This window comes from Lissotriton vulgaris, unplaced genomic scaffold (genome assembly GCF_964263255.1).
Source record: "Lissotriton vulgaris unplaced genomic scaffold, aLisVul1.2 SCAFFOLD_2136, whole genome shotgun sequence".
NCBI classification, from domain to species: domain Eukaryota; kingdom Metazoa; phylum Chordata; class Amphibia; order Caudata; family Salamandridae; genus Lissotriton; species Lissotriton vulgaris.
In genome coordinates, this window is record NW_028251680.1 from 345,788 (window position 1) to 371,071 (window position 25,284).

Sequence of the window (25,284 nt, forward strand, 5' to 3'; positions counted from 1 at the left end):
TTGGAATTGAGTCGCATCCATGGGTTTATAGTGGGGAGGCTCCAAATGATCGCGGCCCGGGAGCATTTGGAGCAACGTGGATGGACCCGAGGTCTCCGGAATTCAGGTAGTGTTTCTAATAACACTCATCACTACACTCAACACTCAACACTACATATGGTGTTGAAGTCACTGCACACCCCTGTTTCCTGTACCCCTGGCGAAATTGGGCCATTGGTTTCACTCTTGGATTATACACCTGAGTAGCCAGGCCTGGCACCAGGTATAGGTTGCCATACCCAGTCCTGCAGAAGACTCCCAGCTGAGGCTCAAATCTCCCTTCTTGCATCAGCCGAGTCAAAACGTCGACGCTCTACACCTTCACAAGACCTGTACCTGCTTTCTATCCGATATACCGTTGAAATATGCATTGAGTGCACATTGTACATTTACAGATTACATGTAAATGAATGCTATACATCGGACAGGTCTCCATTGTCTGGTTTTGATTACCAGTGATTCTAAAAGTATCTAATTGTATCTATCCTTATTCCTATGATTTGCACTTTCACTATCCTCCACCACCAATTCCCTACTTCTTCACCCTTCACCCTTCTTGCGCGCAACCTATATTTATTGAAAATAATTCTTTGCCCAGTCAACAAATAAATGTTTTTTAAATTAGTCTGATTTGGTTGGCGTTATTTTTTGTGTGGTTTCTCGATACATGTATGCATAAATAGTAATTGAGTGCATGCATGAGTAAGTTCATTTGGATATTGAATATCAGTGTTGTAGTGTTCTACACAACACAGACTGTTTATAATTGAATTGAATTCAATAGGTAAATTGGTCACGGACCATTTTTTCATTCCCGTATTGCACCCAGGTCCGTCTTGACTTTTTGGGTTACCCCATTATCCATAATGGGCATTTTTAGATTAATCCTCCACCATAGCTGAGCCACAGATATCGGCACTCACCAGAACACAAGCCTAAATGTGCGCTCTTTATATAAGAAATGACATGCTTTTTTGTCTGTGTATCCCAATTAGATTTGATAACTGGTCTTCAGTTCAGGTTTTGCAGTTTCCACACACTTTTCATGAGGAAACAGGGTTGGAGGACAGTCTTTTACATTACCCATGTATAATTTTAGTGCACCCTAAGAGGCACTGAGAAAATGTAAGGCTTATACAGTGTTTAGGATTGGCCGGATTACTTACTGGTACTCTTGCATTACTGTCGAGGGTGGGAGAGAGGGTCATAATGACTGGGACCAGTATGAGTAGGACCAAGAGTAATTAAGATTACTGGTAAATAGCCCAGATTTTCCCGATTCATACATCAACTTAAAGATTTCCTGATCTGAAATTGAAATCGTTGTCTCATATTTCAAGGAACTGGGTTTCCAAAACATTTCCATGTGCTTTAGGTGAGGTATTAATTAAATCAATGCCCAAGGGACACTGAAATAAGTAAGATGTCTCTTAGCTTTCAGCCATAGCTTGGGGTATGCTTAAAAAAGTTGGCAATACTTTCTGAATGCCTATCACTCTGAATTCCTGAAGGAAAACCATCCAGGTCTGTCCTAAATCTTGCTCCCATAATGATCCGATGTTAAGATGGTACCATCTGACCTTTATCTTTGGTGATCATAAAGTCATAATCTTTTAAGAATGTGCACACTACTTCCAGAAATTCCAGTGCTTTGGACTGAGAAGGAGCACCAAGGAGCCAATCGACCAGGTGCGGAAATAGCGACCAGCCTTGCAGATGGAAAAGAACCACTACTTTCATTAAACCCTGGGCAGTGATCTCAGCTGTCTGAAGGGGAGGACGTGGAACTGATCTGGATTCTCCCGAAAACAGAACCTCAGATACTGCTGGTGACTGGATGTGTCTGATACTTGAAAGTAGGCTATGGTCACCATAAAATTCCCATCTGGGATCAATGCAATAATCATCTTTAATGTCTTAATTCTGATATGAATCACCATTACCCACTGATTTATTTATTTGAGGTCAATCACTATTCTGTATCCTCGTCAACAGAGGGCCGTGGAAACCAGAGAAATTATGGAGAACATTCCATTCTCCTTCTTCAGAGGCAGATATCGAACCACTGCTTTTGCATTATGAATCCTTTTCTGGATTCACATGGTGTGCATTATTCGGCCATCTATTGGTTGGGTCTGGAACAGTCTCTCTTTCCCTTTTTTCCCCTAATTTTTTTCTTTGTCGGTGTTGTTGACCACCTTTTGGTGCTAGGTCCATCCCCTGTGTGACGTCAGTCAGCACCTTGGACGTTCCAGTGCATGGAAGCCATCTTCAGATAATTTTTTCTGCTGTTGGGTCTGGAAGCAAAAGGAGAATCTCAGAAGTTTGGGAGAAAATTCCCGAAAATGTTATGGCTTTTTGGGGGGGAAATGGGTATGCACAACCCTTAGTAGACACGCCTGGCTCAGAATTTCAGGCTTCAAGGAGGAAGTCCAAACCACAATAATTAATAAGCCTTTTACTGCAGATGCCTTGTTTGGCTTAGAGGTAGACGAGTCCTTACACCAATTTAAAAAGGACAATGAAACAGCAAGGGTGATGGGTGCTCTACAGTACAGAGGAACCTTCAGAAGGGGAGGAAATAACCTCACAGATCCGGCAGAAAAGGGAAATCTAGCTGGAGGGCAGCATAAGCAACAGCAAACGCAGGGCAGTGGACAGCAAACAACCCAACAGTCAGGATGCCAATCCTGGCAACAATACACAAGACAGACTTTTCATGGGAAAAGAAAGGCTAGAGGACAGTCCTCTAGGGGTGGGAGGAACAGGCTCCAAGTGACTCAGAAACCAAGTTGGCCCCCACATAACACTAGTGGGTGGCAGGATAGCGCAATTAGCATAAGAATGGGAAAGGATCACCATGGGCACTTTAGTTTTAAACGTGGTGCACCACGGCTATTGTATAGAGCTAAAAAGTATTGCACTACCAATACAAGACCTCACTCTGCGATCAATTCTATATCTTAGATTTATAAATATATTCATCCACAAACAACACTTCAAGATGACAACACTACAAGAGGTAATCCCACTATTCCACAAGGGGGCATATATGGCAACTTTAGACTTGAAGGGTGCATCCAAGAACATAACCTTAGGGACGCCTTTAAAAACAACACCTCCCTCAGTAACCATCACAACAGATATGTTGCACAAGGGGTGCGGAGGTCATACAGAAAACGCAAGAATTCGTGGTTAGTGGAGCATCCCAGAATCCATAAATCACATCAACTTCCTACAGATGAAGACTGTGTTATTAGCATCGAAAGCCTTTCAAGCACACATCATAGGGAAAACAATACTAATTCAGATGGACAATAGAACAAATATGTGTTACTTGAACAGGTTTGAAAGAAAACAGTCATTCACCGTAAGCAAACTAGTGCTAGAGATATGGCAATCAGTAATACCACGGAGGCTCAACCTACAAACAATCCACCTACCGGGAAAGGACAACACAGCAGCAGATCAACTCAGCAGACAGAACAGCACCTCACACGAATGGAAGATAAGACAAAAGGGCCTAGACAAGATGTTCAAGCTCTGTGGAAGGCCAACAATAAACCTATTCACAACATTAGAGAACAAAAAATGCCAACTTTTCGCCTCCAGGTGTCAACACCACCAGGCAGAAGGGAATGCCCTGTCACTAAATTGGTCAGGGAGGTTTGTCCAAGCTTTCCCCCCAATCCCTCTACTATGCAGAGTACTGGTAAATGCCATGCAACTGGGAACAAACATAATCCTCATAGACCGTCAATGAGCGAAACAAACGTGGTACCTAGACCTGCTCAAGCTGTCCCAAGGACAGATGATCAAGATCAAGGAGGAATGAGACTGTCTCACTATGCAAAAGGGACACGTGTTCCACACGGAACCAGCAGCACTCAGCCCAGCAGCCTTGTGCCTGATGCATAGAATTTGGGCACCTAACCTTTCTCCAAAGACCAATGGAGGTACTAAAGGAGGCAAGAAAACTAACAGACAATGCTACGCAATGAAATGGAGAAGGTATGTCCTATGGTGCAAAGGCAACAATGTCCTAGACTCAATTGTCTACACAGGAAACAGCAATAATATACCTCACTCAGTTACTAGACAGTGCAATTAACTATTCATCACTCAAGGTGCATCTGGCAGCTATTGTGGCTTACACCAGGGTTGCATCATGTAAAAGTTTTTTCACATCACCAGCCATCAAATGATCTCCAGAAGGTTCCAAAAGAATAGCTCCTCCAAGGAAGGCCCCAGCCCCTGTGTGGAGCTTAAACACTTTACTGACACAGCTAATATCAGAACCATTTGAGCCTATGCATAAAGCAGAACTATGGCATATCACATTATAAACTGCCTTCTTAATAGCAATAACATCACTACAGAGAGTAAGTGAACTCTGAGCGTTAACTATTGAGGAACCATATATGCAAATTCACAAAGACAAAATAGTTCTTAGAACTAATCCTCAATTTCTACCCAAGGGGGTGAGCAGATTTCACCTGCATCAAAGCAATTAGTTACCAGTTTTCTTCAACAACCAGAAAACACAGCTGGAGAGGAGCTTGCCTATGTAAGGAGAGCATTACTGTATTATCTTTAGGAGATAAAACAGTTTCATAAAGGGAACCAATTGTTTGTCTCACATGCTAAAACCAGCAAGGGTTCACTTGTTACAAAGGGAACTATTGTACAATGGATTGTGGAGACAATTCAAACATGCTTCTCTTCGACAGGAAAAACTCTAACCCTATGCTAAAAAGCTCATTCGACAAGGAAAAAGGGGGCAACTCTAGCCTTCATGGCAAATGTGCCAGTAGACACTATATGTGCAGCTGCAACATGGGCATCCCCACACACCTTTTCCAAACATTATTTTATAGACATTCATATGAGAAAGGAAGCTCAGGTTAGACAGAAAGTACCACAACACCTGTTTGCGAACTCTTCTTCATCTAACCCAGCCTATCTCTAGGGGGGAGAACTGCTACATAATGTAATGCACAGCATGTAAACCCAGAGAAGGATTCATGCTGTAAAACGAAATAGATGCTTACCAGTAGGAGTAGTTTTGAAGCTTGAAGAGTTTTCTAGATGCACATGCGACCCACCTACCGCCTCAGATATGAGAAAGAAAACAGGTCGGAAGGAGGTCACATATAAGGAAGAGAAAAGTTATAAGATAAAGGAAACAAAATAAACATTCATGAAAAAAGAAGAAAAAAGAATCTGACGATGCCTACCATGCACAGGAACATCCTGGGAGCAGTCTGACATCACATGGTGGATGGACCTAGCACCCTATGGTAGTTGATGACATCCACAGGGAAAAAAAGGAAAAACAGAGACCGTTTCGGAGCCAACCATCAGATTGTGTAATAATGCACAGCATGTAAGTAGCCATTTCATTTCTTTGTCACTGGATCCTGGATTGATAGTGCAAAAGCCCAACTTTTCTTCAAACATTTTGGCCAAGGAGTCTTCCTGTCGCCTGTGTCAGGTAAGGGGACAGATTTTATTTGATATCCATTTCTGATTATTCGTAGAACACAATCATCTGAAGTGGATTCTCTCATGTTGATTTGAAGAACTGTATTCTTCTTCCAACTGGCTACCCTTAGCCATCTGTGGCATAGTCAGGACTTTGAATGTCTGACATAATATCGACAGACAGAATATCGATATGCAAAAATATCGGAGCAAAAATATCGACAGCAAAAATATCGGAATCCTATCTTCATTAAGGTAAGTACAAAAATATCGAAAAAATAATATCCAAGTACAAAAATATCGTTTTTTTAAATGTATTAATAATAATGTAAAAATAAATTTAAAATACATATAATTTTACAACTATTAAATAAAAATATTAAAACAAAATTAAAACTAATACATATACATTTAAAAAAAATAAAACACTTAATAATTTAAAGTAATTTTATTTTTTTCATGTAATTTATTTGATTTAATGTAATTTTTTTTGTTTTTACCCTGTACGCCTGTACCCCAAAAACCCAAAACTGACCCTGAACCCTAAAAATATCCCTGTACCCCATAAACCCAAAACTGACCCTGAAACATAAAAATACCCCTTTACCCAAAAACTGAAAACTGACCCTTATCCCTAAAAATACCCCTTTACCCAAAAACTGAAAACTGACCCTGAACCCTAAAAATACCCCTTTACCCAAAAACTAAAAACTGACCCTAAACCCTAAAAATACCCCTTTACCCAAAAACTGAAAACTGACCCTGAACCCTAAAAATACCCCTTTACCCATGAACTGAAAACTGACCCAGAACCCTAAAAATACCCCTTTACCCAAAAACTGAAAACTGACCCAGAACCCTAAAAATACCCCTTTACCCAAAAACTGAAAACTGACCCTGAACCCTAAAAATACCCCTTTACCCAAAAACTGAAAACTGACCCTGAACCCTCAAAATACCCCTTTACCCATGAACTGAAAACTGACCCTGAACCCTAAAAATACCCCTTTACCCAAAAACTGAAAACTGACCCAGAACCCTAAAAATACCCCTTTACCCAAAAACTGAAAACTGACCCTGAACCCTAAAAATACTTCTTTACCCAAAATTAATTAATATTATTTAATTACCAATTAATTATTATTTAACAATAACAATAAAGTAAATATATTAGCACATTTGCTGTAATTAATTAAATTTAATAATTAATATTATTTTTCCCAATTAATTAATTAAGAATAACAATACATTATATATAAAAAACATTACTATAATTAATGTAATTAAATAATTAATATTAATTAATGACCAACTAATTAATAATTATAAATATGTCACAAATTATATTAATTAATTAACTAATTAATAGAAATTAATTACCAATTAATTATTAATTAAAATATGTACAAACATATATCAATTAATTCATTATTATTAAATTACTTCCCACCCTATTCCCCTATAAACCCATATCAATTAATTCATTATTATTAAATTACTTCCCACCCTATTCCCCTATAAACCCATAACCCGCTACAGAACATATTTATCAATTAATCAATTAATTAAAAATAAATAAAAATTATTTCTCAATTAAGTAATTAATAATTCCTACTAATTAATAATTAATTTAACATAATTAAATTACTTCCCACCCTATTCCCCTATAAACCCACAACCCGCTACAGTAGTAAAAGACAATATTTAATTAAATTACATTAAAAATAAATAATAAAACATAATAAATACAATATAATATACACTAAATTTATTTAAAAATTGATATTAGTAACATCAAAGTTATTAATTTCGATATTATTGACATCGATATTTACAACTTCGATATTACTGATATCATACCAATATCGATATTAAGACTGTCGATATTACTTACCTTCGATATTTTGTCCCATCGATATTTAAACTTCGATATTTTTGTACATCGATATTTAAAAATCGATATTTTGTCTGTGTACCCAGGACTTCTGAGTATTCTATTAACCTTATTTGGGTTTTTTGTGATACTGGATTGATATCCTTTTCGCCACCTTTTAAAGGAAGACTTGTTACTGTTTTAGATTTGATAGGCAACAAAAGAACTGACTTCCTGATCCTGGAGATGTATTTGAAAATTATTGTAGGAGGAAGACTGCTTCTTCTTTTTAAACAAATTCCTCATCTTCTCCTCTGGTTCTTGGCCAAACAAACATGTCCCCTCAAATGACATACACATAGCAGATGACTTGTAAGCAGCATCAGTGTGCCAGTCTTTGAGAAGCAGATTATGTCATGCAGCCTCAGATACCCCTCGAGGTAAGGCTTCAGCTCTATCAATAGCAGAAGAAAGATCAGGGATGAATTCAATTTGTCTTTCCTGGCTTCCGAGATTTTATTGAATTCCATACCTTAGTCTATTGCCTTAAATAGTTTTTTAGAAATCTGAAAAAAAGGTTTGAAAAGTGTGCGCTTCATAGATCCCTGCCCTCAAAGCCAGGAGGGTGCAAGAACAATGTTGTAGAGGGCTAGGTCCACTTTCTTAATCGATGCATCCGATGGCTTTTTCTGTCAAGGCATTTTACCTGCCAAAACGTACCACCAACAATTCCACCAAGATGGAGGCTAACTATTTGGAGTCCATATCAATTAAACGGTCCTGATTTATTCAAGAGAGTCCTGTTGGGAAGGTACCATTATATAAGTATCTAGGGGTATGGCTGGGTGAAAAAGGCCAAATCTCCGCACAAGTTCAAGCCCAGAAAGCTTCAACCAACTCCATAACAGTAGCAGCTGGTGGCTGTGCAAAGTGGCGGGGAAGAGGTAGAGGGAGGACCAGAGATGGACAACAACAAAAAAATAATAATAAAAAAAGTACCTGTTCAACACTCCAACGCTCCTCTCTGGCTCTGTCACGGTGCTCTGCAGGCAAAGGCTTCCAGAATCCCCCGGGCCAATCCTGACACTGCTTGAAAGATCTGTCAGGTTTGGCCTGAGCACTGTGGATTTGTGCTCCCAGGTAGACTGAGAGCCTATGCCTGCGTTCTCTAACCCAGCAACACAGCTGGGTTTAGAGAGAGCTTCAATGGACATGGCGGTTTGGCAGGCCTGAGACGGCCAGCCAAATCGTCATGCGCAATGACAAGCAGTGCACCTACCACTCTCCCTCTCCCTGTCATCTCCATGTCCCCGCCCCCTAGATGATGCTATGGAAAAACATAAAACGATAATAAACACAGATTCATTGTCATTTTATTTTTATTTTTTTGGCTGCTGGCAGGGGAAGCGAAGCGCCTTCGCCATAGCATAGGAGCAGCTGCTGCTCCCTAACTTTGGCCTTCTGTACTTTGCGCAAGCCTCTGCAGTTCCCGGACCTAAGAGCTTTGCTAAAGGTAGTAACCAGTAAGCTAATGTAAGTTAATGCTCTCAGCAGCCTATGGTGTCTAGGCTTTCAAAGGCAGAATTGCAAATTGGTTGGACAGAGTCCAGATCAACCGCTACAGAAACATATCTTCATTACACGACAGCACAACTCAAGCCCAAGTTTGATTAGGATTTAAGTGGACATGTCAACATCTACTTTTGAATGCACAATATTTGTCCTATTGCTTACAATTGAAAAGGGCACATGTCAGTACTCTAAAACACCTCTTGTGGCATGCATTAGAACAAGAGCCCTCCCCGGGCAATAGCTCTCCAAATGACTTAGAATTATGCAATATCTGACCCGCTAATCTCCCTCTGAAGCAGACTTTGAGATTACTATTGAAGCAAGCAGACTGTGACAGGAATGCTCAGGAGGAGAAATTCCATGGTAGCTGGGCCATCCGCCTTTATGACCATAGGGTTCCTCCAATTTATCTGTCCCAGCCTCTCGCCAAGGGCCAAAAGAAATTGCTGATGAGATTAACATTTGTGTGGAAAACATTTTGGTTTGGAAGGAGGAGGGAGTGAAAAGGACACACAGGGTAGGCTATGTGCCATGGGAGTAGCGAACCCTAATCTTCATATTTAAACTGCTACTTCTGCACAGAAGATATTGGATATATCTCATCCTGAAGTTGTTGAATATTCGCTCTCACAACTGGGAAATGAAATGTTCCTTACAGGGGGAATCTACCCAGTCATCTGCTCACTTCCTGAAATGTTTAAATCCGCTTTCTTAGTTCTCCAGCCTACCCCACCCCCCAACCTCAGTGCAGTTTTGATCACGGGGACACTGGAAAATTTGATAAATGTTATAGGACATCACATATTAGCCTGAAGCTCTCTATTTTTTTCAGAAGCACTGTGCGGTTCTGTCCCCCTGTGACCTATTGGTTAAAAAGGGTAGGGGATTTCAGCCCTCCTACCAAACCAACTGCCTGCCATTTCATTCAGCCAGCAAGAGGGCACAGGGTGGGCACATATAGCACTTCATAAAGTAGCCTGAAGCACTTTTACCCACACCTTAAGCAACACTTCAACCTGAAGCCCTTTAAATATGCATGTTAAACAGAGTATCAATCAATCAATCATTCAGGATTTATAACTCGTGGCTGATCACCCAATAGGGTATCCAGGCGCTTGCAGGCCCTGGAGGTTTATTCAAACAGCCAGGTCTTGAGGACCTTTCGGAATTCCAGAAGTGAGGTGATGGTCCAGAGGTGCGTTGGGAGGCTGTTCCAGGTCTTTGCTGCAATGTGGGAGAAGGAGCGTCCTCCACTTCTGCTTCAGTAAATGCGGGGAGTATGAGCTAGTGAAAGAGAGGCGGAGCGTAGTCTTCTCAATGGTTGGTAGAAGCTCAGGTGGTGGTTAATGTAGACGGGTCCTTGGTAGTGTAGAGCCTTGTGTGCGTGGGTCAGCAGCTTAAATTAGCATCTCTTCTGTACGGGGAGCCAGTGAAGTTTCCTGAGGTGGGGTATGATGTGAGTTATCTAATGTGGGGTTTACTTGATTATCTCACAGGGCGTTTATGTTTTACACTTAGAAGCAATTTAAATCTGTATTTCAAGTAAAGCACTAATTTGCTGCGAATATGAGACTTTACCCCGCACGCTTTCACAATGCGTGCCATTACCCCACATTTTTTACTTTGTATAATCTTTTACAGCGCAGGGCTTTATAACAAAATCCATCACAACGCATTGTCCGTTACAACGCAATTTACTATTCTAACTCCACCGGGGTGTTGTAATGAGGAGTGCGTTGTAATGGTTTGCGGTGTAAAGCCCTGCTTTTTAAAAGATGGTGTGGAGTAAAAAATGAAGGGTAATGGCATGCGTTGTAAAGCAGTCTTTGTAAAGGATGTTTACCATTTGCTGCATCTGAAGTTGCACTCCTTTCTTCACTGATTGTAGCTAGTTAAGCCACTTACTTCCAACAGGGGGCCCACTCGTACAACTCATAGGGCTTGTAAGTGTACCCCTTTTCTAAATGCATTCATTTTAGTGTTTAACCACTGTAAAATTTCAATGTACGTTTAATTCAGCTCCGATATTCACTTTTGGCCTTTGTAATTAACGCATATCCTGTGCTTCTGCTTTTATGATTGTTTAGGGCAAAGCTTTTAAAGTAGTTTAAACGGCTTTACCACTTGATTAATGGCCAAGACTGTTTATTTATGACTTACCTCAGACTTTCATCATTTGTTTGGCTCTTTTTAAATTCATGAGTTCCTACAACCCCGGAGTGAAAGTAATTTTGGCATTCAAAATATAATGTCCTAGTATTCCTGCTCATCTCGCATTCCATCTTTCTATTACTTGCTCGAGTTCCAGGTCTCCTGGCACAAGAATGGGGTTCATTCCTGGCCCCTTCTTTCTATTGCTGTACTGAAGCCTGTATGCCAGGTCTGGTGGCTCAGTGGACTAATGCACCCATTGTAGTGTCCTGTGTTCGACCTCATGGTCACAGGTTCAAATCCTGGCTCAGCCTTTCATCCATCTTAGGTTGATCAAATGAGTACCATTACCAGCCTTTCATCCATTTTAGGTACGCAAATGAGTACCATTGAGTTGGGTAACAATAAACATCTGTTATTCAGTGCCAAAAAGCCCAGTTGGGGAAAACGTGTGCTTTACAAATACATGTGTTATGTTTCCTAAAAAACTAGCTTGCATATATTTGGACATCTCAGGATACAACGACGTAGTTGGAGTTGAAAAGGAATTGACATAGGAATAATTCAAAAAGTAAGTGGCTTGTGTTCTGAGAAGAACCTGAACCCTTCGAAGTATTACCAAGCGGATATTTTGTTGTTCATTATTCAGTTGACTTGTACAGGAATTGACGAATCCCTGAGACATCACCAACCAGTTCAGCATCCTTAAATACTCAACATCTTTTCATTGAAAAAAGAGGCGACAAGGCACCAGTATGACGGACAATTTGATATCACCCTTAATACCTCGTGCTCTAGCATGGAATCTTACCATTGCCTCTCCAACATACAATCTAGTTGAGCATAAGTCTTCATGTGAGACCTTACTAGCATCATTCCCCCAGGGACTCTGAAGATCTTTGCACCAATTTGCCAAGACATTCAGAGCAATTTCTTTGCTTGACGCCTGGTGAGGCACGTACTCTCTGCCACTCTTTGTGGTATACACGGTTTCAGATTCGTCAAACTGATGAGGAACAGGGCAAACTGAACAAGGAAAATCATCTTAATGAGGATTCCAATATATTTTACGCTCTCCCTCCTGCACAACACCCAGCAAGCCATCCTCGATCACTGTATGCTGTATTCCAAACTTACATCCAGCTAGTGATGTATGTTGGTTACACAGACATGTGCTGGGGATCTTCTATACTTCGTTGACGCATGTATTTATGTTTGTATGTAAGAATTATTGATACTGTGAAAATCGAGCCAGAAGCAAAAGAGCACCCCACAAGGCTGTAGCAAATAATACCAAAGAAAGTATTCCTTATAGGAGGGAAGCTGATGAGATCTGAGAGGCGAAGGGGACTGTCTGAATTGGAAGACGGGAGCAGCAGTTCCGATGGAGCTGGACATGTTGTTCTAGGTACTGCTTTGGTAGATGGAAAAAGCTTTTCTGTTTTTTCCCTCCTGCACCTCTTCAACTCCAGTCTAGTGATATCCTTGCTCGGGGTACGTCTAGTACAAGTTTTGAAAGTGGTGTTAAAAGTGCAGCTGGTTTTAAATGTGGAGCGGGCCATTGGGGGAGCAAGCGGGAATGTATTCGGGCTGGGATGAGATGGTCTAATTTCTTCAGGTCCCTGATGTAGAATGCCTTTGGGAGAGTCAGCATGAAGTCTGGGATTTCATGGAGCAAAATGTTGGACACCATCCAGACGTGAATATGAGGGCCTGGACAGCAGTTCTGAAGTCAATTTCTGGGAAGAATAGTGTCACTTATTTATTAGTGAGACTTAGTACCAAGGTATTTTGGTCTTTTGGTGGTTTTCTTTCAGGATTGCTGTAGAGGGTGAATCCAAGCGATTTGGTGTTGACTGATAGTTGAGCATTAGTGCCATCAAGGTTGAGAGCATTGCACTAGGTTTTGACCATTTTTTAGTGAAAAGGACAATTCGGTTATTATGAGGTTGAGATCTTGGTAGTTGTGGATAGCTGGGACTGGCAAAGGTGCGAGTAGTTCTTGAGGAAGTGAATGTCACAAGTGAAGGAGACTTTCATATACTGTTGTATGGGATTGGTGTATTGTTGTAGTGTGTTGCTTTTGTGGGTGATAAGAGTTCTTGGAGGCTCCATGAAGATGTTGAAGATGACTAGGAAAAGGATGAATCCAGAGGTTACTCTGCAGGCGATGGGACAGTGGGATCTGTGGTGCCCATGAGGAGAAACTGGTGTCATCTGACAGCTTAAGAATACTGCATTTCCTCATCGCTTCGTTAATTTACTATGTTACATGTACATATTATAAGCTCTGTTTTCTAGAATTACACCTAACTTCCTTGGGCTAAAATTATTCCTAACCACTAATTGGCTGCATAAAGTGCAAAAGCAAATAATGAGTATTGATTAAAGAATTTTCAGGGGGTCAATTTTAAATGGCACAAATGATTCTTAGAAACAGACATGGGCAATCTACAGAAATCTGGGGGTGCTCCCAGATTAAACAGGGGGAGCGTGCTAGCAGAAATAAACAAAACAAACCCTCTATATGTCTTTGCATCCCAAGGTTGAACCAGAATATGGTGGATCTCAATAGGAATTTCCCAGACGCCTTCCAGGCAAATAATGTTGCACGAGAGCCTGAGACACAAGCAGTGATGAATTGGATTCAAAGTGAGACGTTTGTCCTTTCTGCCAACTTCCACGGTGGAGCAGTGGTCGCCAGCTACCCCTATGACAACAAAAATATGAGTAAGATTCTTTATAATGTGTCTGTGCAAAGTTACTGAGTTTGGATGCGTGCAATCCCCATTCCAACAATATTTATACTTTTTGGGAAAACGAGGGTAGTGCCACACAAATCTCCAAGGGTCACATCATGCAGTCACTATTAATGCAATAAGAGTATTATACTTACTGTCACATCAGCACCACATAGATCAACAGAATGAAGGACAAAAGATTAAGACCATTAATTACTAAAGTGTTGTGCCAACAGACTTGTGATCCAACTGAACGTACAACAGTGTCAATTTACTACCATTATAAAGGCTCACTCAGCCTTTAGTAAATAAAGGTCTAACTTTCGCATAATAGTCAACCCAGCATGCATCCCCTTTCGCCCTTTGTACAGAGTCTATATTCCCACAATCAAAATTCAGGCAGAATCTGTTGGCAAGCAGTTGCTGAAGAAGGAAGGCCGACAATGTAGCTTTATCAATTCCAAGAACTGTTTCAGCAAACTGTAATGTTAGGCTGTAACGCAGTGCAATGATAAATCTGGCTGCTCAGCCCATCAGCCACATCCTACCGTGCAGTTCTCTCTCGGATGCTGAACTGGTTGAAATTTGTAACAAGGTTTCGCAATGGATTAAGTTGTTACTCATGCTTAGAGAACATTCGTATTCAAACAACTTTATTTCGGGCAACGTGACCTAAAAAGTACAACACAGTACATACAATATAATTTAAAAAAAAAGAAAAGAATTGCATCAAAAAGGAAACAGTTACATATATTTAGAAGACAACAGTATGAAAATCTCAGTTAACTTCCCATCCCTACCAAACCTCATCTGCGCGAAGTTGTTCTGATTGAGCCGTTTAATCAAATTGAATAAGTATGCTGGAGCCCCATCTCGCAAAATACTAACCATAATTTTTCCCTCAGGACCAAGTCAAAGGCTGACCTCAGGTCTACAAACACTAAGTAGAGACTACCCCCCTCCAGGCTCACAGTCTTCCAGTACAACATTTGTAGCCTAAGTACTTGGTCCAGGGTGGACATCTTCTCCCTGAACCCTGCCTGAAGGTGAGATAATATCCCCTTTTCTTCCATCCAGGTTTGTAGCCTGAGTAGCAAAATATGCGCACATTTTTTTTGTGAGATGTCTATCAGGCTGATTGGTCTATAATGAGTTGGTAGGAGCGGTGAACCTTTTTTAAAAATTGGAATTATTTCCGCGCCAACCCAGCTGGCGGGAATCTTCATACCCTAGAAAATTGCATTGAATAACACCCAAATATAGGGAGCCCAGACAGATGGCTCACTTCAGAAAAGATCCAGGCCTGGAGCTTTACCCGGGGCTATTTTTGATAGAGCTCCCTTTACTTCATCTAAACTTATACCTTTACTGGGGCTGTCTTCCTCGGGGAAGTTAATTTCCCCCTTAGGAGAGGGGAGCATCAGTCCCCAAAATGCTTCCATCAGACGAGATGGATGGTGATTCATCGTCTCTGCCTCGGTATAAAGACATTCAAAGTGATCCCGCCAGATCTCTTCGTTCAGGTTCGGGTCTACCTGTGTGTTAGAAACAGAGCTACCAGTGTTTTTTTTTTTTTTAAAACCTTTATTGTGCTAAAAGACAGTACAAATACGGGCCCACAACCATCCGGCCGGCCACGGTCACACATTTAGCACCGGTGCATACAATACGACGCCATGGTGATGCGGCACGACACTGGTTGCAATACAAGAGTAGACTGGAAAGCGCCGTCATACCTAGGCACAGGAGCAATGTAGGTTAATTTCAAAGTCTTTTTTTGCGCAAAGAGTAAGGTCAGGTCATACTGCTCCGCACTCAAGCAACGAAAAAGAAAAAGCAAGGTCCATGTAGGCGGGACTCGACAAAAAACATCCATGTCTGGCAGAGCAATTCACAACATGCAAGTCCCGACCAGAGGATGGCCACAGAATAGTAAGACCACAGGAAGCTGACCCAACTACCCATCTCCAATGGCGCCACCACCCATCCCCCAGCATACCCAACACGGGCCTAAGAAAGAAGGGAAAATCAAAGAAAGCAAAAATGGAACCATAGAAAGAAAAAACTCAACTAATAATTAAACCCCCCACCCTACACACATGCAGAGGCTATGGCTTACCCCCCCCCTAGCAGAGTGTCTGTCGCCCCGTAAACCCGAAATATAGGAAGAAAAGAGAAAAGAGGAAGAAGAGAAAGCGAAAGTGAAAGTAAGAGTAAAGAACTAATTCCAATAACATAGGGAGTAAGAACAGGAACCCCGTCCCTGAACGTCCCTAAGAAAGATCCGGGAGGAGGGTCAATTAAACATGCGCGCAAGCTCCGCCAGTCCAATAATCAATCCCCACCCCAATAACAACATCAATAAAGCTGCAGCAAGCAATACAGTGGGGAGTGAATCAATACGTAATAAGCAATAAAGCAAGCCAAGTTCGGGGTCCACCCTACCTCCACACACCCGCCCGGGAATTAAGCAAAGAAAGTCCCTTATCCCTGGCCAGTCCTGGGGCTCAGTCTCTCACCCCCTCCGCTCGCTAGTCCGGTGTAGTGCAGGAGAACAAAGGAAGGCCGCTCGAGGGAGGGGGGAGGTGCACGATCGAAGGAAGAATGGCGTCCGATCACAGGAAAAGAGCCCACCGCGGTCCCAGTCCGCTCTGGCATAGTCCAGCCGTACAAGTCGCAAAGCAGTACAAAGCAAATCCAAGGCAAGCATGCCGGTGGTGAGGCAGGAGAACAAAACACTGATAGCCCAGGCCACGATCTCTCGCGCTGCTGCACACAGTTCTGCGTGGAGCAAGGGAGATACACTGTGTCGTTGATGGTAGCAATAAGAGGCAACAGCCCATTACCGGCTCCCGCGATGGCTACAATATCTTCCACTGCAACCTCACGAAACAATGTTGCGGCTTCAGGCTGTAGTAACTCCCGTCCGGAGTCTTGTCGAAGACAATGCCCCTGCTCCAGGCTGGAATCTCGGGAACAGGCATCGAGTCGTGCCCCCAGCGCGTTACAGATGTCCCACATCTCCATTTGCACCTCACCCAGGGCTGCAACAACGTCGGCAAGGGTGAATGTGGGCTGCAAAGACCCCATGTTCGCAGACTCATGGGGAGGTGCTGCTACGATCCCTTTCACGCCGGAGAGCTCGCTGCTGCGATGGGGGGCTGTGTAGACTGTGTTACAGTAGGCAGCCATCTGCTGCGCCATCATGAATTCTGTCCAGCCCAGTGCAAGGAGAGGCAGGGGGGGAGGCAGCGGGACGCGGTCAGGCGGTTGCCGATCACCCACCGGTCAGCAAAGGGCCGCCCGTCTCAGAGGATCACCCGAGGGCCGACAATTGCTCGGGGGGGTCCGCAGATCAGGGCTGGGTCAGCCGTCGTCAGCCAGAGGGACACGGAGCAAGGAGCAATAAAATGGCGGCCAAGAACAAAGGTCCCGCTGGCGAGGCGCCCAAGCCGACCGGCACCATGGAGCCCGGAAAGTGTGCTGCGGTCCCCGTTGGCAGGCAGTGCGCTGGTCGCAATCACCCAGGGAAGCTCCGTCCAGCCGTTTCACCCACCGTCACAGAGCAGCTGCGGGAGGGGGCGCGAGGGCAGCAGGGCGCTGCGGAAGAAGCTGGGTCTCGGGCCAGGGCGCGTCCGTCCACAGCATCCGAACCCGGGCGGGTGGAGAGGCCGGCAAAGCACCGGCAGCAGCAGCTCCGTCTCCCGCACCTTTTAGCACCAAAACTGGGTAGCCGGGCAAGCAGGATCGTGGTGCGGGATTCCGGGGCCGGCGGAGCCGAAGGCTGCGCGTCCGTTCAGGTCGCCATCTTGGCTCCTCCCCCCCAGAGCTACCAGTGTTAACCACAAGCCAAAAAGCCACTTTGTATGCCTTCCTTGCAGATCTTATTTGTGGACGATCATTGGCTTCAATAGTGGTTACTAGTAATCTTTTAGCCTTATGGCAAAGATCGTTATACCAAGGGTGGGGAGGGGTCCAATTGGGCCGATAGTTTTTTTTTGGGATAAAAGAAGTTCAATGCAACTTCACCTAATCTAGCGTGATTCATCTCAACCGTATCTAAGTCTATGCCATCTCTATTATGAGTTTTTGAGGTGGAGGCCGTCAAAAGCACTGGCAGTATAGCTTCATATAAGGTGCTTAATTTATCTTCTGATTGACTGAAATCAGTCCATCGTACTCTTCGCCTGGAATTGGAGATTGTCAACCTGGAATCTATAGGATTGTCCAAAGTGGACATACTCCCTGAGACAAATGGTTTTAGTTCAAGTACAAGCGCATGGTGATCGCTATCCAATCGTGGCACAATTTTGAAATCAATCAATCTTCCCCATGATTTGGAGTCGATTATGATATAGTCTAATAGGGAACCACGATCTTTTCTATGGAATGTAAAACCATTGGATGTATCTGAAGGGGTTCTCTCATTACAAGCTCTTAATGAGTATTTCAGGACAAGGGAATTCAACTGAATCACCAGCGGGGACCGTTTTTTAACTTTTGGGCATCTTGTCTCCGGAATTGCCCAAAAGTCATCCTCATCATCTAGACTATCCCGTAGCATGCCCTCTAGGGGCTCAAAAAAAGTCTCCACCTCGGATCACCATATGGTTGACAGCTATGGTGCCTAAGAATGATGTAAATTCCTCCAGCGTGGTAGACTATTTGCCCTGGGGTATTGGTCTAGAATAAACATTTAGGAGGACTACCGAGATTGAAGATGGAAATTTCAATATGACACATAATATGTCATAGAACCTGTATCGATCTTTTCGGCAGTACAACCCAAATGAACTCCCACCCATGTCATAAGACCACTAGAAGGTCTTCCATTACCCCCGGATGTTGCGGGGGTACTAAATGATGCAAAGCATGACTTAAAAGTGTCCCCTCTGGCCCAGGTTTCCTGGAACATGCAGATCTCGAATTGGCTAGTAAAAGATTCCCAATCCGGGTAGTCTATCTTATTATTCAGACCCGCAATATTCCATGATAGGACCCTTGATTTTTAACAGGGTGGCAAGTATTGATTATGAGGGGCATAGGGGGTGAATGAGATAACACCTTTAATTTTCGAACATCATCTTTGATGGTAGGCCCTACAAATGAACAATTTTTGGGAATATCAATCAGAGTTAGTTCACCATCAACAAAAGAACAAGCTATTGCAACACCGCCTTTTCGATATGCCTTGGCAAGAACTGCATGAGAGTCTGTCTAGGGGTTTGTTGTCAGGACATCAACACTGTAGTAACTGAAAGGCGACACACCACGCTCTAGAAAATTCACAACTAAACAAAGATAAAGAGACAAGCACAGGTGCAGGAAAGTGATGTAGCTGGAAGGCAAGATCGTAAATAGAGGTGAGTCAGGAGCCACTTAAAAGGACTCAAGGTATTTACTTCATGCTTAGTTACAGCTACAGCCTCATAGATGCTGTCATGGCTTCATCCTCCATCCGTCTGTAATCCTCTGCCAGGGTGCACCCAGACCGCAACATTCCACACGTCACTATCACATTCTTTACTAAGTCCACACCTACACAGGCCTGTCAGTGCAACTGAAGAAATCCACATTCCTATTCTTGTAAATTGTAGTAGGGGAAACGATGACTGAATGCTTTTTAAGAACAAATGAGCCACCTTCAATATGAAAAGTGATTATAAACCTTGTATATTAAAGCTCAATTGAAATGAAATGAAAGAAGTTTGTTTTAAATGTTGAAAGTGCTACTTTTCTTGTCTGTTTCATAAGGCTGGTAAATTCATCCTATACATTATGTGCATTTAGTGGGGTCATACGATTGCCAGGTGAAACTTTGCAGCCTTGTGAGAGGAAGTGAGTTTACATACCTCTTCTGCGCATGGAGAATAGTGCTATTTTTTTCCTAATATATCAAATTTAAACCAATCCTGATGGACCGGGAGCGGTGTAACGCCCCAAAGATTGTAATGCTTCTCAGCTAGTCCAGCCAATTACTATTTAAATAGTGATGCACTTTAGGCTTTACAAGAATAACTAAACAAATATTAAAATAAAACCATCGAAGGATTTAAAATGGTTTTTAAAAGGTTTAATAATAACAGAAGGCAAATAAATCGTCAAAATCAGTCAACTAGTCATTTAGATCAACTAATAGCAGCAGCTCGGAAACAAAAATGCGAACAATAAAATAGCAGTCCAAAATATTGTTCAGTCAATTAAAATAAGTCACAAATCAGGGGTCAAACCAACATGGTGTCACTTTCTAAAGATTAGGGGAGAAAGAACACACAACGGTCAGGAACGGGCTTCTTTTCAAATTAAAAAGACAATTAAAACAATACATAAATACAGTTATACCGAAATCACATTGTTGGAATAAATTAGGTTAAAGAAAGATCAATTCAGTTTCTTAACAATTAATTATTCAACACTATCTTAAAGATTCACATGCTGCAGTTCCCAACCCTGGTGCTTTTTAGCCACCTAAATTGTTTATACAAATGTTGTTACTTAATAGACAAGGACAAGAAATCATTGTTGTCCAAATAGGTGAAACAGTGGGAACATTTACTCTCAATGGAACAGTGTGCTACAGGCTGAGGCGAGACAAAAGATAATTAGATGCTGAAAAGATGGTTGCAGGAAGCACCAACCATTTTGACAATGAGGCCTACATTATCTAATGTTAACATAAGCACAGTTGCCTCAACATAATGTCTGATTTCAACTGCATGTTAATTTTCTTTTACTAAGGTAATACTATTTTGCTGGTAATTATAAAATCCTTCGTGAACACCCTGCTGTGATGATTTTTTAAATCAGTACAAGTCATACTTCATTAACGACATCCCCTTATGTTACAGTTTTTGTTAGTTTCAACTTCCTGCTTCTGGCGTCCTTCAACTCCTTCATCTCATCATATACTTTGGATCGGATGTTCTCTACATCAGAATCTTTCCTTTTTTTCTAACTTCCGCTCGTTGCTGACAGCTTCTTCTTATGTTGACAATGTAATCCGCCCCCCTCATGGACGGATCTAAAACCTTTTTTTTCAGCGAAACGATCTGTACGCAAATCAAAACAATTATTACATTGGTTGATAAAATACTAACGGCGCCTCCTCCTATCTCACCAAACCACTCACTAATCTTTGAAAACCTTTTTCCATTCACAGAAACACTGAACTAACTATTTCCCATGCTTCTTGCTCTTCAAAAACCCTTACCACACACATGATGTTAATGATTTTTAAAATATAATTTTTAATCTGATTACTGTTATGGAGTACACAATTGCAGCCTCTTTGCACCCTCAATTTGCAGCAGACTCCGCCTTTCTTTGCTGATAATATATATATATAGAGCAAGCCTATTTTGTATTTCCAGAGCTCAGACAGCCATTGGCTCCTTGTTAATGTATGTTAAATCACCAGCACTGTTAGTAGCCTACCGATCTAAGGTAGACTTCTTTCTGATCTTCACGCCATTCAAAGCCAGTCTAATGGATCAAATCTTAGCACCAAATATATGTGCCATCACTTGATCAAAGCTATATTTATTTTTCTTTACCATTTTATCTTTCACTCACCAAATTCACCCATGTGAAGAACACTGGAGAAAACTAAGGCTAAATAACAGCAACCTAACCAATTATGAGGGAGTTTAAAATAGGTTATCCTACCACACATATAATAAATCCCCTTGATAATTGGATCTTGTCCAATCAAAATCATATTATTTGCCACATAACTTTCTTCACACTAGCTCCAAACCACTACTTTTCTTTTCACATACATATCTGTCGCTTTCATGCCTATTCAAGATGAGTCTTGGGTGTACACTTGTATTTCCGACCCTCTCTTCTCCCCTCTCTACCTCAATCACTCTTCCTCCTGTAACTTTCCACTGCATCTTGCCTTACGTTCGTTGAGATCTTCCACAAAATCCTTCGCATTTCTATTTAATCTGCATGCAAACTTGTTAACAACATTGTTAGTTTGGTTCATTTATGTAATGTGTTTGATGGATGTAGACAGTTCCCTTGCTTGTCCTTCCATAATAAGACTGCAAGGATCTTCTCCAAAGAAACATCATAATTTGAGCATTATAATTCAAGAAACCTCTGTTGCTAGGATATATTTATGAATACACTGCATGACGAGGGGTAGGTGAGGATAAGGTGATGATATGTCACGCCTTCAGGAGCAGATGAAGTCAACAAGCATTTACAATGCAACGGTTTCGCCTTTGGAAAAGTTTGAGCTATTGGCATTGTGAATGACAAACGTTTTATTTATGTGTTAGTTTTGAAAACAGATAAATAAATGGCATTGTCCTTTACAATGGCAATAGCTTCACTGGCGCTCTCCGGAGCAATGCAGGCCCCACGTTCAGCCCTCTATGGGAGCTAGGACAGGCTCAGGGGCTCCTCACCACAGTTCTTGGGGGGCTATGTCTCCTTTGCCCTTTCTTTCCTCTCACGTCTTCTCTTCACCTCATACCCCCCCGCCCCCACTTCCAGGCTCCCATCTTCTCTGTTTTGCTGCTTTCTCTTTCGACCCATCTCTTCTTTATTCTCACCCCTGTATCTCTGCCATATGCGCCTCCCTCCTTAACCGTATCTCCTGACTCGTCTCTATTTCATGTTATTTCTCTTTCCATCCCTTCGCTCACACACCCCTCTTTCCTCTAGCCCCCTCATCTCTCGCATGTATATGTATCTGCATTAAAATTCCACCCCCTTTCTTCTCAGCCCACTCACATCTCAGCCTATTTCCATCTCCTAGTTGATTTTCACCTCCTTTCATGGCTCCCCCTTTCAACCTCTGCGCCTCTCTCCATCTCAGCTTCTCTATCAGACCATTTCCATGAGCCCGTGAATCATTCCTGGTGGGTACCGTGTGTGTGGCGGAGAGAGGGGGGGTGTTATTGCAAGTCGGCAAATAGGCCAGAACTTTTTTTTAGGAGGGGACTCAGTTCAACTAATGGAGGTGCCGCTATGAATTCAAACTATGGGGCGGAGCAATCCCTAGAGCCAACACCAGAAAATAGAGTGATAATTCAGCATTCTAAACACACTGAATGCAGCTGATAACATTACTGCAAACATGTTTTGAGGGAGTTGACCATGTTTATAGGCTACTGACCAACATCTTTAAAAAAGGGCAAAGCGTGAACTGACAAGTAAACAGTAGCTTCTGCAGATGTCAATTCAAAGCACATGAGGCTGGTGATATTGCTGCCCACTGGAACAGCTAGAACTAACGGGTATACGGGCTCCCATACCAATCTTATTCACTGCTACCAGCTGCTGCGCTCAAATCACTCCAGTTTCATTTGATTGGATATTATATAAAACCTTCACACAATAATTTGCTGTTTAATATACATTTTATTATCCCTGTGCAAGACTTGAACATTGCATTTTCCCTTCAAAACATCACTAGCCGTGAAAAAGATCCTTGGAATGAAACGGGTGTTGGCTGTAGTAGGTGTCATTCATTTGGCTTCAACAAATATCAAAGTGCCCAAGTCACATCATTGTCATACGAGTGACTGAAGAACAGGATGTACATTAGTGTTTATATTGATCACAGCAATATTATAAAATTGTGTTGCTCCATCAAATGAGATTACTGAAAACTGAAACTGTACAACAATTTGATGTTTTTGTCAGTAAACAAAAACTGCACCTATTTCTACAGCTTGGAGTTCTCCTGACCAACCTTGTTCCGAAATCCTTTAGAAACGGTTTTCGCAAAGCTATTTCGAGATTCCTCGAACCCTAAGCTGCACTTCGTGGATTGATAGCACCCCCTTTTCCTATGTTCCTAGCTAGCTGTGGCGTACACCCACCGGCCCCCACCCCTGTACAGCGCCACTTTGCATTGCCACTAGATTTGCGTTATCGAACCGCACCCGCAGACACCGTGCTTGCTTCAGACGTTAATGCCTCGTGGCCATAACACTTGACTGCAGAGCAGTAATGGATGCCGGCTTGTAAAATACAATGGATGAAACATTATTATTACTAATTGCCGCTTGCGTGGCGGGCACACGGACAGCGGGAGGGGGGCCGGGCGGGCACACGGACAGCGGGGGGGGGGGACGGGGAAAAGGACATGGTCAGGGGGGGCGGGAACGGACAGCGGGGGGGTGGTCGGGAAGGCTTCCTCCATTGGAGGGAGGTACGGAGAGCACTCACCTGGACTTCCTCCGGCGGCGGAATGATAAAAATAAACCCCGCCCACGGCCGCGATGACGACATCGCAGAGGCGGAGAGCGAAAAAATCTCAGGAACGCCCACGAATCTGGTCCGGCCATGACGGACAGATCTCTGTTCCAATGGCTAGCCTCCATTTATGGAGCTAGCCAATGGAACAGAGGGCGGGACTAAGCCCTACACTGTAGGGACATAAGATTTCTCCTGGGCGGAGCTAGGAGCTCCGACGCCAGGCGAAACCTAAAAAGGTACAGATGTAACACTCACCAAGTTCCATGAGTTTTGAATATTCATTTAACAATCTAAAATATACCTTTTCCCTAATATGACCTACAAAATGATCTCAATGCAATAACTTGTTATATAATTTTCTTCTTCCATCTATTAAGGTCTGGTTAATCTTTATTTTAGGCGAGGCATGCTCAAACGAAGTGTTAGATCCCACTAGGAAGCCAACTATGAATATTAATATCATAACCCCAAAATTAATTGTAAAATTTCGCATCCGTTTTTCTTGCCGTTAGCTATGTTTCTTCTATGAAAAATGCTATATAAAATAACATCAAAATCTAACTACTAAATTGTAATCTTGCAAATCAATAAAGCTTCAGTTTCATCAAAAAGCTCAGATGTCATTCAGTTCATAATTTAATGTTTGAGGAACCTGCAATTTATAACTGGATACTTAAAAGAAAGCCCTGAATCTTAAACTGGATACCTCAGGTACAAAACAAAATATACTCATACTCAAAATTACAGTTTGAATCTCAGTTCAATATTTATCAGGAAATTATTCAGGAAATGATTGTTACAATTCAATCAGTTCATACTCATGGAAATTCTTTTTAAATTATTGGAAAGCCAGTTAAATTGATGACTTCTACATCTGATTGTCCAGCTTGTTAGTCATGAATTGCATATGACCATGTGACTCTAGGTGTGTGGCTCGAAGGGGCATTGCACTGGTTGTCTGTGGCGGGCGGTTAGGGGGGTGGGGACGTGGAGAGTGCTTGGATACACCATGTCAACGGTTAAAATATGCACATGGAACGTGCGAGGCATGCATACGCCATCACGCCGATACCAAATTTATTCTTACCTTAAACAGCATCACGTCCACATAGCCCTCTTGCAGGAAACTCATTTGACTGGCCCGGAAATGCAGAAACTACATCGTAGGTGGCGGGGGCAGTTGTATGCTACTGGATATTCGGCCTA

At 42.3% G+C, this 25,284-nt stretch overlaps 1 protein-coding gene across 1 annotated transcript in view; it reads left to right on the plus strand.

The window, feature by feature from the left end:
- Positions 1-25,284, plus strand: part of LOC147662809 (carboxypeptidase M-like) — a 261,102-nt gene that overhangs the window by 191,880 nt on the left and 43,938 nt on the right. Inside the window, exon 5 of the mRNA XM_086950897.1 lies at positions 13,665-13,849. Coding sequence (XP_086807023.1) covers positions 13,665-13,849 — 185 coding nt within the window. The remainder of the gene's footprint in view (positions 1-13,664; positions 13,850-25,284) is intronic.